Source organism: Marmota flaviventris, chromosome 11 (assembly GCF_047511675.1).
Source record: "Marmota flaviventris isolate mMarFla1 chromosome 11, mMarFla1.hap1, whole genome shotgun sequence".
Taxonomy (NCBI): domain Eukaryota; kingdom Metazoa; phylum Chordata; class Mammalia; order Rodentia; family Sciuridae; genus Marmota; species Marmota flaviventris.
The window spans coordinates 26,308,436-26,321,835 of record NC_092508.1 but is presented as its reverse complement, the minus strand read 5'-3'; the positions used below and the strand labels follow the sequence as shown (position 1 = coordinate 26,321,835).

Genomic DNA, 13,400 nt, shown 5'->3' with positions numbered 1-13,400 from the left:
ACAGATAATTTCTACTTTGCAGAAGGGGTATCAATGCTTTTGATTCACCTAGATCAATGGCAGAATTGCTTAGAGGACAGTTTAAATTCAGCAGCCACTGAAGCATGCAACAGTCTCCTTAGCCATCCTCCATCAGCTTGGTTTTGCTAACCGCCCTCCATTCGCTGTGCTGCTTCCCTGACCCTTTGTGTCCTTGTGGACATGTTTGTCTCGTCCGTCTGATCTTGTGTCTGTCTTGTCCAGTTCTCCCTGCAGTTTCTTCCTGTGTGTCTGTTTGTAGATGAAGGGGCTGAGGATCAAGTGGGTCCTCTACACAGGTTCCCCAGCCAGGAACCTGCCACCAGCGGGGAGAGGCGTAGACTTCTAGCGCCCTCCATCTCGGTGTCTGTGCCTGATGATGACCCTTACAATTCCGATGAGGAGTACTATGAGCATCCTTTGTTCAGCTCAGAATGGACTACCTCTAGTGTGCTCCCCAGTGTCACAGCGCAGAGTGCAGAGGCCCACTTAGGCCAGGAGAAAGGTGAACCAAGCATGGTCCCCTTTTGCTCCTCCTCCCCTGCCTGCAGCTTGGACCATGCATATCATGTTCAGTGTGTCCTCATATGGAAGTGGGCGGGGCAGGAGTCTGTTTTTTCCAGATGAAAGTGAAGTCCCTATATCAATATCAATTGTCTCCATCCAAAAAATTGCCTCAAAATTTACAAAAAAAGAAGCCTTACTTAAACTTTGTTTGAGAGGCATGTGCAGGTAATTTCTACTTTGCAGCAGGGGTATCATGCTTTCTATTGACTTGGATCAAGGGCAAAATTGCTTAAAGGATAGTTTAAATTCAGTAACTACTAAACTTCATTGGCATTTCCTTTTTTAATATCATTACTTCTGAGATGCAGACAGACAGACAATAAAGAGCCCCCCACCCCAAAAAAAGAATTCAAATGTTCAAAGTATGACTCCTTTCTTCTTCCTTGCAAATACGTCAATTGGGAAAGAATGTATTCTTTACCCAAACCAAAGAAATTGACCCCAAATATTGTTGGTTTTTTTTTGTTTGTTTGTTTGTTTGTCCTTACTAAAACTGGACTTAAATAGAATTAGCCTGCTTTTTAGCACTATGTTAATACAATTACTCTTTAAAAGAGAGAGATTGAAGAATCTGTTTAGAGCTGAATAAATGTTATGGAATGAATTTATTTCCTACTTTAAGTCATCTGCAGAAACTACATAGGCTTTCCTAGGTAACTAAATCGTGGCTCAGTAAAGCTGGGCTAAAATGAAAGAAATGATTCAAAGCTTTTGTCCTTCCAGCCTAGTAAAGCTAGGCGACCCTTGTGTATAATTGGCTGTGTGAGGATAAAATAACTGGATGGTGGCTGCATTTTGTCTCCTTCTAAGTAGTAGTCTGGTAAAGAAAGTACAGCTAAAAATAGTTTTGCTCAGGTGAAGAAGTTTTTTTCAAATGTGAAAATAACTTGCTTAGATGAAGTTATTGGGATAGTTAATGGGACAATATTTAACATCAGGGCAGGTAGTTCTAAGGCAATGAGGGATGAGCTCACAAGTACATTCATGAAAATGTGTTTCTTCAAGGGTCATTTTGAAAACAAAGTACTCCAATGGCTCAGACACGCTGATAAAGAGGTGGAACCCACAGTGAGTTCGAGACTAAGCTCATCTAACAGTGTAAACTTAAAACAAGAAAAATATGGGGATTTTTGAATGAGGAATTGGTACAGTGGAAACAAGCATAATTTATACAAAATGAGAAAATGGAATGCTAAATAGTGACATGGATTTGAAAACTTTTTAATTAACCCGATTAGACTTCAGCTAATAAGGTACCATTAATAAAGCAGCTATATTAAAATCCTTTTAGCTGTAATCAAAATCTATGCATTATGAAAGTCTCCTTAGAAATGTTAGAATTGGAATTTTTCCAGTATTACTTATAAAATTAAGTTATAAAAATGGATGTATCTGAGTACTAAATGTGAAGGGATAGATGAACTAGTTGTCCTCAACCCCCAGGTTGCTAATATTTCTTTAAAAAGAAAAATTTTTTCCTTTCCATCTGTAGTCTTTCCTGCAGGGGCATTTAAACAATGTACAGTCATTTCATGGAAATTTCATAAGACTCTTCCATTTGCAGAACTGTAAAACAGCTTAGATATTTTCCTGTAATTCCTTATGGGTTAAAGTAAAACTTATTTTTTTTTTAATTGGCATTTGAAGTGTAGATGAAAAAGAAATTAACATAATCATCTATAACCTCCATTAAGTTTATTTTTTACATTTTAAGGCTGATGTTTTTCTGTGGAGTATACATTTTGGGGGGGGGGGGTATATTTTGGCAATTTGGTTACTACTCCATTATCTTTTCTTGTCAATTTTGTTTTGAATTATAGAAATAAGGTTTTATTACTAATATGTACATTTTTCTTCTTAGTGTCAATGAAAGCTACACATAAACTACATTATTGATATTTCCAGGTGTTAAACAATATAACACTTGTGTACCAGAGAAAGACTTTTATAAGTAATATGATGTAAATTTTATCTTGACTTTGTCTTTCAAAATTCTTTGCTTCCTGAAATTTTTCATTTTCTCAGGCACTGTATAATTCAGTGAGGATAACATAATAGTAATATATTAATATTAATATAGAAAACTTAATAGTCTTTTATGATGGAAAAATGAAATATATTTTAAATAGTTTTGATGGACTTTTTGATGAACCTGTTAAGATAATTGGTTGGCTATTGGAAGGCCTTTGTTTCTCTTTCCCAAGACTCTGTAAGCAAAGCCTGCACATTTTAAACAAACCAATCAGGATGTAGGGGCTTCCTGCATTGGAGAAAACCGCATATGTTTAACAAATTTAAAGGCTTTTCTTCAGTACATCAATACATCTGTCTTTTCATAACCATCTGTTACCTGGCAGCACCATCTCTTATTTCCAGCAAGCTTTCCACATGCGTGCAACTTAACCGTCATTGCCACTAAAGGGTAATCAATCAACAAAACGCTTTCAGCTCTCAAATTTTAAAATAAATAGCCTTTTAATGAGACTTTAAAAGGCATCACCATTAGCAGTTGATACATCATAATTTCCCAATGAGTTCATAAAGTGTATTGCATTCGACTCTCAATTTGCTCATCCAAATGGCAAAAGAAAACCTCCCTGAAGTTCCTGGGAAGGTCATCCCAGTGGAGCTGAAAGTGTCCTTAAACAGTATTTCTGTCCTTTCATGTGTTGTTCTGTGGTCATGATGTCAACATTTTTTTCATCTCCAAGAAGAAGAAACACTAGAGGGTCCCATGCCTGAGGAAGAGAAACCTGCTGCTCTTCCTGGGAAAGTGTGTGGGGCTGCTAAGTCCTCAGACCAACCCCAGGGCCTCAGTGAGGGCCAAGTGGAGTCTAGTGCGGAGGCCCAGATAGTTCCCGAAGAGAGTGCCCTGACAGGGGCTCTGCATGAGGAAAGTGTAAAAGAGGCCAAGGAGGTGTCTCCAGAAGTAAAAACCCCTTCCTCTGCCCAGGAAGGTGTGTTTTCCCGGGATTTGCATGTGTTTGGTTGCAAGTGATCTCGCCAGCGCTTACCAACCTGACGCCTTTCCAACGCTATTTGCTGTTTCATCGCTGGGTCTTTTCATGATCTCCAGACCGCTGTTGCAGGCTTCATGAGCAGAGTGTGGCTTGCACAGGTGCTGTGTGGCCGCACGGTTCTCCCCTGCTGCCGCAGATTCCTGGTTGTCCTTTGCCATGATACAATACGCTTTGCCGCAGGCTGACGATGCTGTGTGAGCTTTTAAGTTACCCTCCCTCCTCATCTCAAGTGTTTGCCAGTCACATTGCTAATACATGTATATTTTTGTTTTTTTATTTTTGGGACAGCAATTCATATGCTTTTCTTTCAAATCGTAAAGTTGGGTTTTGGCACATAGAGGCTTAATGACAGAATCGCTTTTGTTTGCAACCGCAAAGTGCTATATATTTTTTGTGCTTCAACGAATACTGGTTTGGTTTCCTTAAGAGCTCCTACTGATGCTTTCCATGTTATTCTCTCTCCATGACAGTCAGCCCCTTTGATCACCCCCATCCTTCTTGAGTTTTCATCCATATAACATTTATTACAAGTTCACACAATTTTCTATTATTACATCAAGACACACAAGTATATAAAGTAATGATCAATAAATACACTTTCTCTTCAAGAGATGATTGAATTTTATGATTTTTCTCCTAATCTTTTCCAGATAACTACATTTAGCTCTAGTGATCACAGAAAAATGCCTTTGTTCTTAAAACACAATGGGATTTGAAGGCTTTTGGATTGACAATAAATAAATAAATAAATAAATAAATAAATAAATAAAAATAAGAATGTGTCATTCATCTTTTGTGAAAGTAACCACTAAAGTCGATACTGGTCAATGCTTGACCATTGATCATGTCCCAGGAAATGATGTCCTGACCATAGGGAGAAAGATATTTTAATAGTTGATTCTATTGAAAAAAAATTTTTTACTCATCTGACTTCCCAATGTTGGTATAATTTAGATTTTCTTATATCTACCATATAGACTAAGTAATGATCAAGAATTAAAAATTATGAATGTGGCAGAAACTGGCTTATCAATTTTTAAGACATGTCATACAAATTGACAGCAAATATTTGGTTATATTCCTTAAATTGAACCCCAGATGATTTCTAAATGTTATACCAGGAACTTTTTAATGCCCCCCAAATCAGTCCTGGCATTTGTTGATCAAGTTATCTGAAACTATTAATATACATATCATTAGGATTACTTGACCTTCTGCCTAAGGACTGCCAATTTACTTTCCAATGAGGAAACCTAAGAAAAATTTCTCTAGAAATCAATCCTTATCCATATTTAGTTCTTCATATATATCCTTTTGTACACTAACAATAGCTACTTACTCAAAATGCAGTAATCTGTAACTTTTATCTATGGAAGGCACACAAATTTTCTATTATAGGGCACATGGCATAATGTCTAAGAGACACCAGACAAGAGTGAGTAGGCTGAACTAAACCCTTCTTATAATTCCTGTGTGCATCACTTACAACAGGAGTTCATTTTAGTTATAGTACACACAGATCTCAGTCCTGACATCTTCATGTTGACTTTTGAACAGGTAGCATGCTTGCATGGTCTCTAGTTTTTTCCTTTTGCCCTACCATTCATTTGCCATTTCAGAATATAATTTTAAGCTTACTGCCTGAAAGCCCTTGCCTATTATGTGCTTAAAAATCAACCCGATTACTTCAGATTTACTTACAGCCTCGAAGATGGAGTTTCCCGATCAACAGGCATTGACTCCCTCTACAGCTGAACCTTCAGACCAAAAGGAAAAGGAGTCAAAGACACAAAGTAAGCCTGGTGAAGACCTTAAACATGCTGCCTTAGTTCCTCAGCCGGAGACAACTGAAATTTCCTCTGAGATAAAGGACATGCAAAGAACAGAAGGAGATGAGGTACCTCCTGCTCTGTTTGGGCACCCTCTTGGTGACAGCCTCGAAGACATAAAACAGAAGACAGAACCAAGCCTAGTAGTGCCCGGCATTGGCCTCTCTGCAGAGCCTCCAGCTCCAAAAGAGCAAAAAGACTGGTTCATTGAAATGCCAATGGAAACAAAAAAGGATGAGTGGGGTTTAGCTGCTCCAATATCTCCTGGCCCTCTGACACCCATGAGAGAGAAAGATGTACTCGAAGATATCCCAAGATGGGAGGGGAAGCAGTTTGATTCTCCCATGCCAAGTCCTTTCCAAGCAGGAAGTTTCACTCTTCCTGTAGATGTCATGAAGAATGAAATAGTAACAGAAGCAACACCCTTTGCCCCTGTCCTCTTACAACCAGATGACAAAAAGTCTCTACAAGAAACCAGTGGCCCAGCTACTGCCAAAGATAGTTCTGATGTTGAAGAGCCACAAAAAGATAAACCTGACAAAATGGCAGAAACACCAGCCTCAGAAGCAATCCCCTCCTCACCCAGAGATGCTCACTTTCCAGTTGTGGAAGAATCTGTCATAGAGAAAATTTTCGGGGAAGAGGGGGAGGGCATAAAACAAGAGAAAAAGGAGACTTTCACCCCCTTTGGACAGGAACCTACACTTTTTGAAAAGGAACCTCAGCCAAAGCATGAAGATAAAACTATCATTTCTGACAAAGAGGCTGCACCAAAAGAGATTGAACCCTTAAAATCAAGAGATGAAGAAACAGGTGTAACTCAGACCTCCACAGAGTACACTTTCTCAAAAGAAGAACAGAAAGACCAGGAGCATACCATAAGTGTGCTGAAAGACGACTCCTTCCCTGCAGTTACCGATTCCACCATGACCTCTAAGACCTTGGAAAAAGTCATGCCAGAACCAGCTGCACTGAGTGAGAAGAGTGCAGCCCAGGAACTTTTTGAAGAGAAAGTTGCTGACAAAGACCATAAGATTGAAGGAGTCGAGGCTGCGACATCAGCTGAGGTTGGCATGCCATTTTATGAAGATAAGTCAGGAATGTCCAAGTACTTTGAAACCTCTGCCTTGAAAGAGGAAGCGACAAAAAGCACTCAGCTGGGTAGCGATTATTACGAACTAAGTGACACAAGAGAAAGTGCCCGTGAGTCTATTGATACGGTGTCTCCCAAGCATCAAAATGGTGACAAGGAATTTCAAGCAGAAAAAGAATCCCAGCCCAGTGCTCCAGCACAAGAAGCTGGGTACAGCACTCTTGCCCAGAGTTATCCGCCCGAAGTACCTGAAGAACCCAGTTCTCCCCAAGAAAGAATGTTCACTATTGATCCAAAAGTATATGGAGAGAAACGGGACCTCCACAGCAAGAATAAGGATGATCTGACTCTTAGTAGAAGTTTAGGACTTGGTGGTAGGTCTGCAATAGAACAAAGAAGCATGTCGATCAATTTGCCGATGTCTTGCCTGGATTCCATAGCACTTGGATTTAACTTTGGTCGGGGTCATGATCTTTCTCCTCTGGCTTCTGATATTCTGACCAACACAAGCGGAAGCATGGATGAAGGAGACGATTATCTTCCAGCTACCACACCTGCAATGGAGAAATCCCCTTCCTTCCCAATAGAAAGCAAAGATGAAGAAGAAAAAATACAAGATGAGAAAACTACTGGAGAGGAAACTACTCAAGTTGAGACCACCTGTGAGTCCCCTTTCCTAGCCAAAGATTATTACAAAAATGGTACTGTCATGGCCCCTGACCTACCTGAAATGCTAGATCTGGCAGGCACAAGGTCAAGATTAGCTTCTGTGAGTGCAGATGCTGAGGTGGCCAGGAGGAAATCAGTTCCATCTGAGACTGTGGTGGAGGAGAGCAGTACTGGCTTGCCATCTGTAACTGATGAAAACCATGTCGTTGTGAAAACAGACAGTCAGCTCGAAGACCTGGGCTACTGTGTGTTCAACAAATACACAGTCCCACTCCCATCACCTGTCCAAGACAGTGAGAATTTGTCAGGAGAGAGCGGTTCTTTTTATGAAGGAACTGATGATAAAGTTCGAAGAGATTTGGCCACAGACCTTTCATTGATCGAAGTAAAACTGGCAGCTGCCGGAAGAGTCAAAGATGAGTTCAGTGCTGAGAAGGAAGCATCCCCTCCTACCTCTGGTGACAAGGCAGGACTGGGTCGAGAGTTTGATCAGGAGAGGAAAGCTAATGATAAGCTGGATACAGTATTAGAAAAGGGTGAAGAACATGCCGATTTAAAAGAACATGCAAAGGAGACAGAAGAGGCTGGTGGTAAAGTGGAGACATTTGGATTAGGGCTAACCCATGAACAAGCTTCTGCCCAAGAACTGCCAATATCAAAAGAGGTATCATCAGAGAAAGAGGAGAAAGGTCTTAGTACAGTGCCAGAGGTAGCTGAGGTAGAATCATCCAAAAAGGCTGAACAAGGACCTGAATTCACTGCGAAGAAAGCTGACCAGGGCCAATTCGATATTAAAGTCAGTGACTTTGGACAAATGGCTTCAGGGCTGAATGTTGATGATGGAAAGACCACAGAACTTCAATTGGAGGCTGCACAGGAGCTGGTGCCTTCATCCAAAGTGCCACAGGAGGCAGATGCATTCCTGGGTATTGATGCTGGCCCTGTGAAAGAAGTTGCCAAAGTTAATGAAACAGAAGTCAAAGAGAAGGTGGCCAAGCCTGACTTGGTGCACCAGGAAGCTGTAGACAAAGAGGAATCCTATGAATCTAGCGGGGAGCATGAAAGCCTTACCATGGAGTCCTTGAAACCCGATGAGGGCAAAAAGGAAACATCTCCAGAATCATCTCTAATTCAAGATGAAGTTGCCATCAAATTGTCCGTGGAAATACCCTGCCCCCCTGCTGTCTCAGAGGCTGACTTAGCCGCAGAGGAGAAAGCTGAGGTCCAGATGGAATTTATTCAGCTGCCAAAGGAGGACAGCAAAGAGACCCCTGATATATCAGTCACGCCCTCCGATGTTGCCGAACCCCTGCTTGAAGCCGCGGTTGTGTCTGAACCAGCAGAGGCTGAGGAAGAAGAAATAGAAGCCCGGGGCGAATATGATAAGCTGCTCTTCCGCTCAGACACCCTCCAGATCACCGACCTGGGCATCCCAGGTGTCAGGGAGGAATTTGTAGAGACCTGCCCAGGTGAACATAAAGGAGTGATTGAGTCCGTGGTGACCATCGAGGATGATTTCATCACCGTAGTGCAAACCACAACTGATGAAGGAGAGTCAGGGTCCCACAGTGTGCGTTTTGCAGCCCTAGAACAGCACGAGGTGGAAAGGAGACCATCCCCTCGTGATGAAGAGGAGCTGGAAATAGAAGTGGCAGCAGAAGCCCAGGCAGAACCTAAGGATGGCTCCCCAGAGGCTCCAGCTTCCCCAGAGAGAGAAGAAATCGGACTTTCAGAGTATAAGACAGAAACCTACGACGATTACAAAGACGAGACCACCATCGATGACTCCATTATGGATGCTGACAGCCTCTGGGTGGATACTCAAGGTGTGCTTTTGGTCTTTTTGTTTCGTTTTGCTTTAATTTTCTAACCCCAAATTAAACTCAATAACCTATTGGGATTTTTTTTCCCCACTTTAAACATTTTAAGTATCTCTTTATCTCTTTATTTGCATTTTGTTAAATATGCAAAGGATCTTGTACATTTGTTACTAATTTTCTCGCTGTTGTTGTTGTTGTCATGATTTGCTTTGATCCGCAGATGATGATAGAAGCATCATGACAGAACAGTTAGAAACTATTCCTAAAGAGGAGAAAGCTGAAAAGGAAGCTCGGAGACCATCTCTCGAGAAACATAGAAAAGAAAAGCCTTTTAAAACTGGGAGAGGCAGAATTTCCACTCCTGAAAGAAAAATAGCTAAAAAGGAACCTAGCACAGTCTCCCGGGATGAAGTGAGAAGGAAAAAAGGTTCATTTAACAATCACTTCTTTAAAATTGTGTTTGAAGTATTTCATTATTACTCTTTTATAGAAGAAATTGCCTAACAGTGGTAATCGATGATTGATGAAATTTTCGTTTGGTTTCATTCCAAATGTTAATTTTTTTTCCTGATGGTATGCTTTCTGTGTTTTCTTATTCATAGCAGTTTATAAGAAGGCTGAACTTGCTAAAAAAACAGAAGTTCAGGCCCACTCTCCCTCCAGGAAATTCATTTTAAAACCTGCTATCAAATATACTAGACCAACTCATCTCTCCTGTGTTAAGCGGAAAACGACAGGTGACTGTTCAATTCTGCAATGTGGCTGGCAAACATAGACATGTATTTTTTTTTAATCTCATTACTGTAGCAGCTTCTTCATTTTGTTTTTCTTCCAAGAATCTCAGTAGTCATGAACGATTTTGCTATTAAGTGTCTTGTATCATTATTCTTTTTTTTTTCCCTCCCTGCAGAAGAGGTCATGACCATCTGTTTCTTTGTCATGCTCAGACATAACAGTGCGTGATTGTATCTTGGCATTGTGCTCTAGTGTCACGTTCTGGGGATTCCTATTTTCATTCTGTGTGTTTGGTTAGACGATGGCGATGAATTTAACCGTGGTATGCATTCTCATTATTTTGCTTATTTATCTCCCTCATGCTTAAGTCCATATATATTTGTCCTATTTTCTACATTGTTACTGCCAAATCTGTTACTGATGTTGATGAATTTACTGAAAACCACCAAGAATATGCAGTGATTTAGACACTGAAAACAAAAAGCAAATCTGGGATAGATGTGTGGTGTGCAAAGTTATTTTGCTTTAAATGGAAAAAAAAGAAAAAAAATTAAATCATCTGGCAATCCTGTAAGATTCATATCCAAAATTAGCAAGCCTTTCAATCTACTGTACTATATGTTGACATTTTGTCATTGGGATTTTCTTAAATGTATTTATCCAAAATGCACCTCCCCCCTTAAGAGGAACTTAAGTTCGAAATAAACTTAAGTTTATTTTCATTTTGCTTCCTATTTATTCTATTTCTTCTGCAAATATGCAAATTTACTGTTTTAAGAAGTGAAACATGTTAGAAATCATAACAAAACCCCATACAAATATCTATAATGCAAACTTTTTTCTCAATTTCAATGCAAAATATTTATTTTCTATGTATAATTATGCTAGGGTAATCTTGACAATAAAATAGTTTGCACAATCTCAGATTACTGGTTCAGAAAGAAGTGTTTTCCTTTTCATTATACATCATAAATGTCTCCGTATAAACCTTAAGATGTCTTGAAAGGTTAGGAGCAGCATTAGTATGTAAGAAAAAGAAAAGCAAGATAATTGATGGTTTTATGACAGCCACTAAAAATCCCAAGTGTTTTGTATTTGTATTCTCCACACAGGATTCTTACCATGTTTTCTATTAAGAACAAGTGTCTAAGGCAGGATTTGAAAGTGGAAGACTTCTATATACACAAACCTTGATAGGCTTAGGATAAAGAATGCCTTTAAGTTAGGAATTCGAAATTGACATTAAATATCTACCTTACATCTTATTTAGTGCACTTTCTCAGGTTTTTAGCCTCATCAAACTTGGAATTTTTCTTCCAGTTAGACAAATACTTGGACAAGCAGAATCCTTTGATTTTGGCATTTTAAAAACCCTATATCTTATCTGTAAAGATTTAAGATGTCATCAGGATTGTGGAATTTCAGAGGAAATGAGAAATGTTTTCATAGTGTCTACATATCATTGGTACTCAGTTTACCATGAAAATGAACTATCTTTTTAATTCATTTTTAAAGGAAATTTAAGATCTTTGGACTAATTAGAATCTTTGCTTAGTCTTGTCAAATATAAAAATCTTCTGGCAGAAAGCATGTATCAAACATAAATGACTTTGATTTGAAGCAAACTATATAGACATGCCACAGTAATTTAAGATGCTATAGAAGCAATAGGGAGGCATCCTTTTTAATGTTGCTTTTTTTTTTTAATCAGCTTTAGAATCTGTGAATAATCTTGCCAGCCAGGCCTACATACATAAAGCACATTGTAGGCAGTTATCATTTTGGTTTTAGAGCACCACATAGCTTAAGAAATCTTTTTGGGACTCACTCATTTGGAGAGCTTATGAGGATAAGCTCTTACTAATGAAAATTGAGGAAGTAAACACAAGCTTGAGTATTTTATTTTCTGAGCGTATCTTGCAAATGTGGATGGTTATCCAAAACACAAAGTGTTGTCTTAAATCATGAGATATTTAAGTCAGGTAAGTCATCAACAGAAAGTTTGCTTAAGAGATGGAGTTTAAAATTGAAACCAGAAGTGTAAAACACAGCAAGAGAAACAACAGTAACAGATGTGGTAATGATTTCATACAGGAAGTGCATGTGTAGAACATATTCTGTATTTTTACTAAACTTAAAATTCCTCTCATGTTTTCTGTTCTTGACAAGCTATTTTTCTTCCCTTCTTATGTGGTGTATTTTTATATCAAACAAGTATATGTCATTCATATTGTAAAATGAAGGGGTGCATAGGGAAAGGGGCTGGAATGACCATGACAGTTTAGAGGCAGTATTATTTTGGTATTAGAGCTTCACATAGCTTAAGCAACCTTATTGGCCAACCCTACAAGTCAATCATCTTTCTTTTCCTTAAACTCTGCAGCATTCACCTTGCTGTTTTGTAACTACTAGTCCCAAGAATATCCTCATGTAGTACCGATTCAAAGGTACTTTGTTAACCCATAAAAAAATGATCTATGCTTTGGTGCTAACCTGTGCTTTGGTAGACACTAGGATGTGTAAATTTAGCACACCCTCTAGTTGGAGACACTATTGTTATTCAGGTTTTTCCATTACTGAATTTGAGCCTCAAAACACAACTTTGCTCTGCATTGGTCTGTTGACACAACAGAGTATCCAAAAGGTATGAAAAATGCATTTGTGTGATTTTTAGCCACTAAGTTTAGGTTTGTTTGTTTGTGTTTTTTCTTTTCAACAGCAGCCAGTGGTGAATCAGCTCAGGCTCCCAGTGTTTTCAAACAGGCGAAGGACAAGGTCTCTGTGAGTAACTTTAGTTTTTCCTTGTTCTTCATTTACAGTTCCTTTGGTATTGGCTGTAGTTTCTTAATAATTTTAGATATTCTTTAGACTTAGACATTTACTTTTAAGTGCCATTTTATACTGTTTGCTCATCCAGAATGATCCTCAGGAGCATCCAGGTAAGTATTAACGTCTTCCAGAATGATATGTGATAACAGTTAGTGAGGACACAGCTGGGCTGTCTCTTTATTAGTAAGATGAAAACATATAAAGCCACACAATGACTTGGCAGAAATGGGGAAGAACAATTCATTTACTTTTCATAGAATCAAATCAAACCATTCTAGTCAACAGTATTTTATAATATTTTCATTGCTTTTATTATGAAATAAGAAATAAGACCAAATGAAATAATATTGATGAGCAAAAAGAAGTACAAGTCAATTATAATTCCTTTACCTAAAGATATCTACAGTTCCCATTTTGATGTAATATCTTCAATTTTTCTGCACATTTATAGATTTAATAACAAAAAGAAAAATCTATTAATTTTTAAATTAATGAATAAAAATAAGTTCTTACATGCCTATAATTATTTTAATGACTATATAAATTGGATTTTATTTATTTACAATGATATCCTCAACCAATTTCTTATTATTGACATTCAAACTAATTTTTTATTGTTAGGCTTAAAATATTGCCATAGTGCCTTTTTAGCCAAGTTCATTTTCTTTGGATAATTTCCTACCAGTGAAATGACTGTTTCAAGACAAATGTTGTATTTCAGTTTTTTCTTAATATTGCTAATGTTATAGTGTTTTTTACTTGCTAAATTATGGAGATAAATACATTATTGTTTTAATTTGGTTCTGTTTGTGATGTTTAA

The 13,400-nt window shown here is 38.4% G+C and overlaps 1 protein-coding gene across 6 annotated transcripts in view; it reads left to right on the top strand.

Annotated features, from left to right (window-relative positions):
• Positions 1 to 13,400, top strand: part of Map2 (microtubule associated protein 2) — a 278,404-nt gene that overhangs the window by 239,548 nt on the left and 25,456 nt on the right. For 5 of the 6 annotated variants that reach the window (XM_034635712.2, XM_027941928.2, XM_027941927.2 and 2 more), the window contains exon 8: positions 12,471 to 12,532. In XM_034635712.2, coding sequence (XP_034491603.1) covers positions 12,471 to 12,532 — 62 coding nt within the window. Of the gene's footprint in view, positions 1 to 3,296; positions 3,543 to 5,296; positions 9,023 to 9,236; positions 9,444 to 9,618; positions 9,754 to 12,470; positions 12,533 to 13,400 lie in introns of all 6 variants that reach the window. The other variant, XM_034635686.2, reaches the window with a different exon arrangement.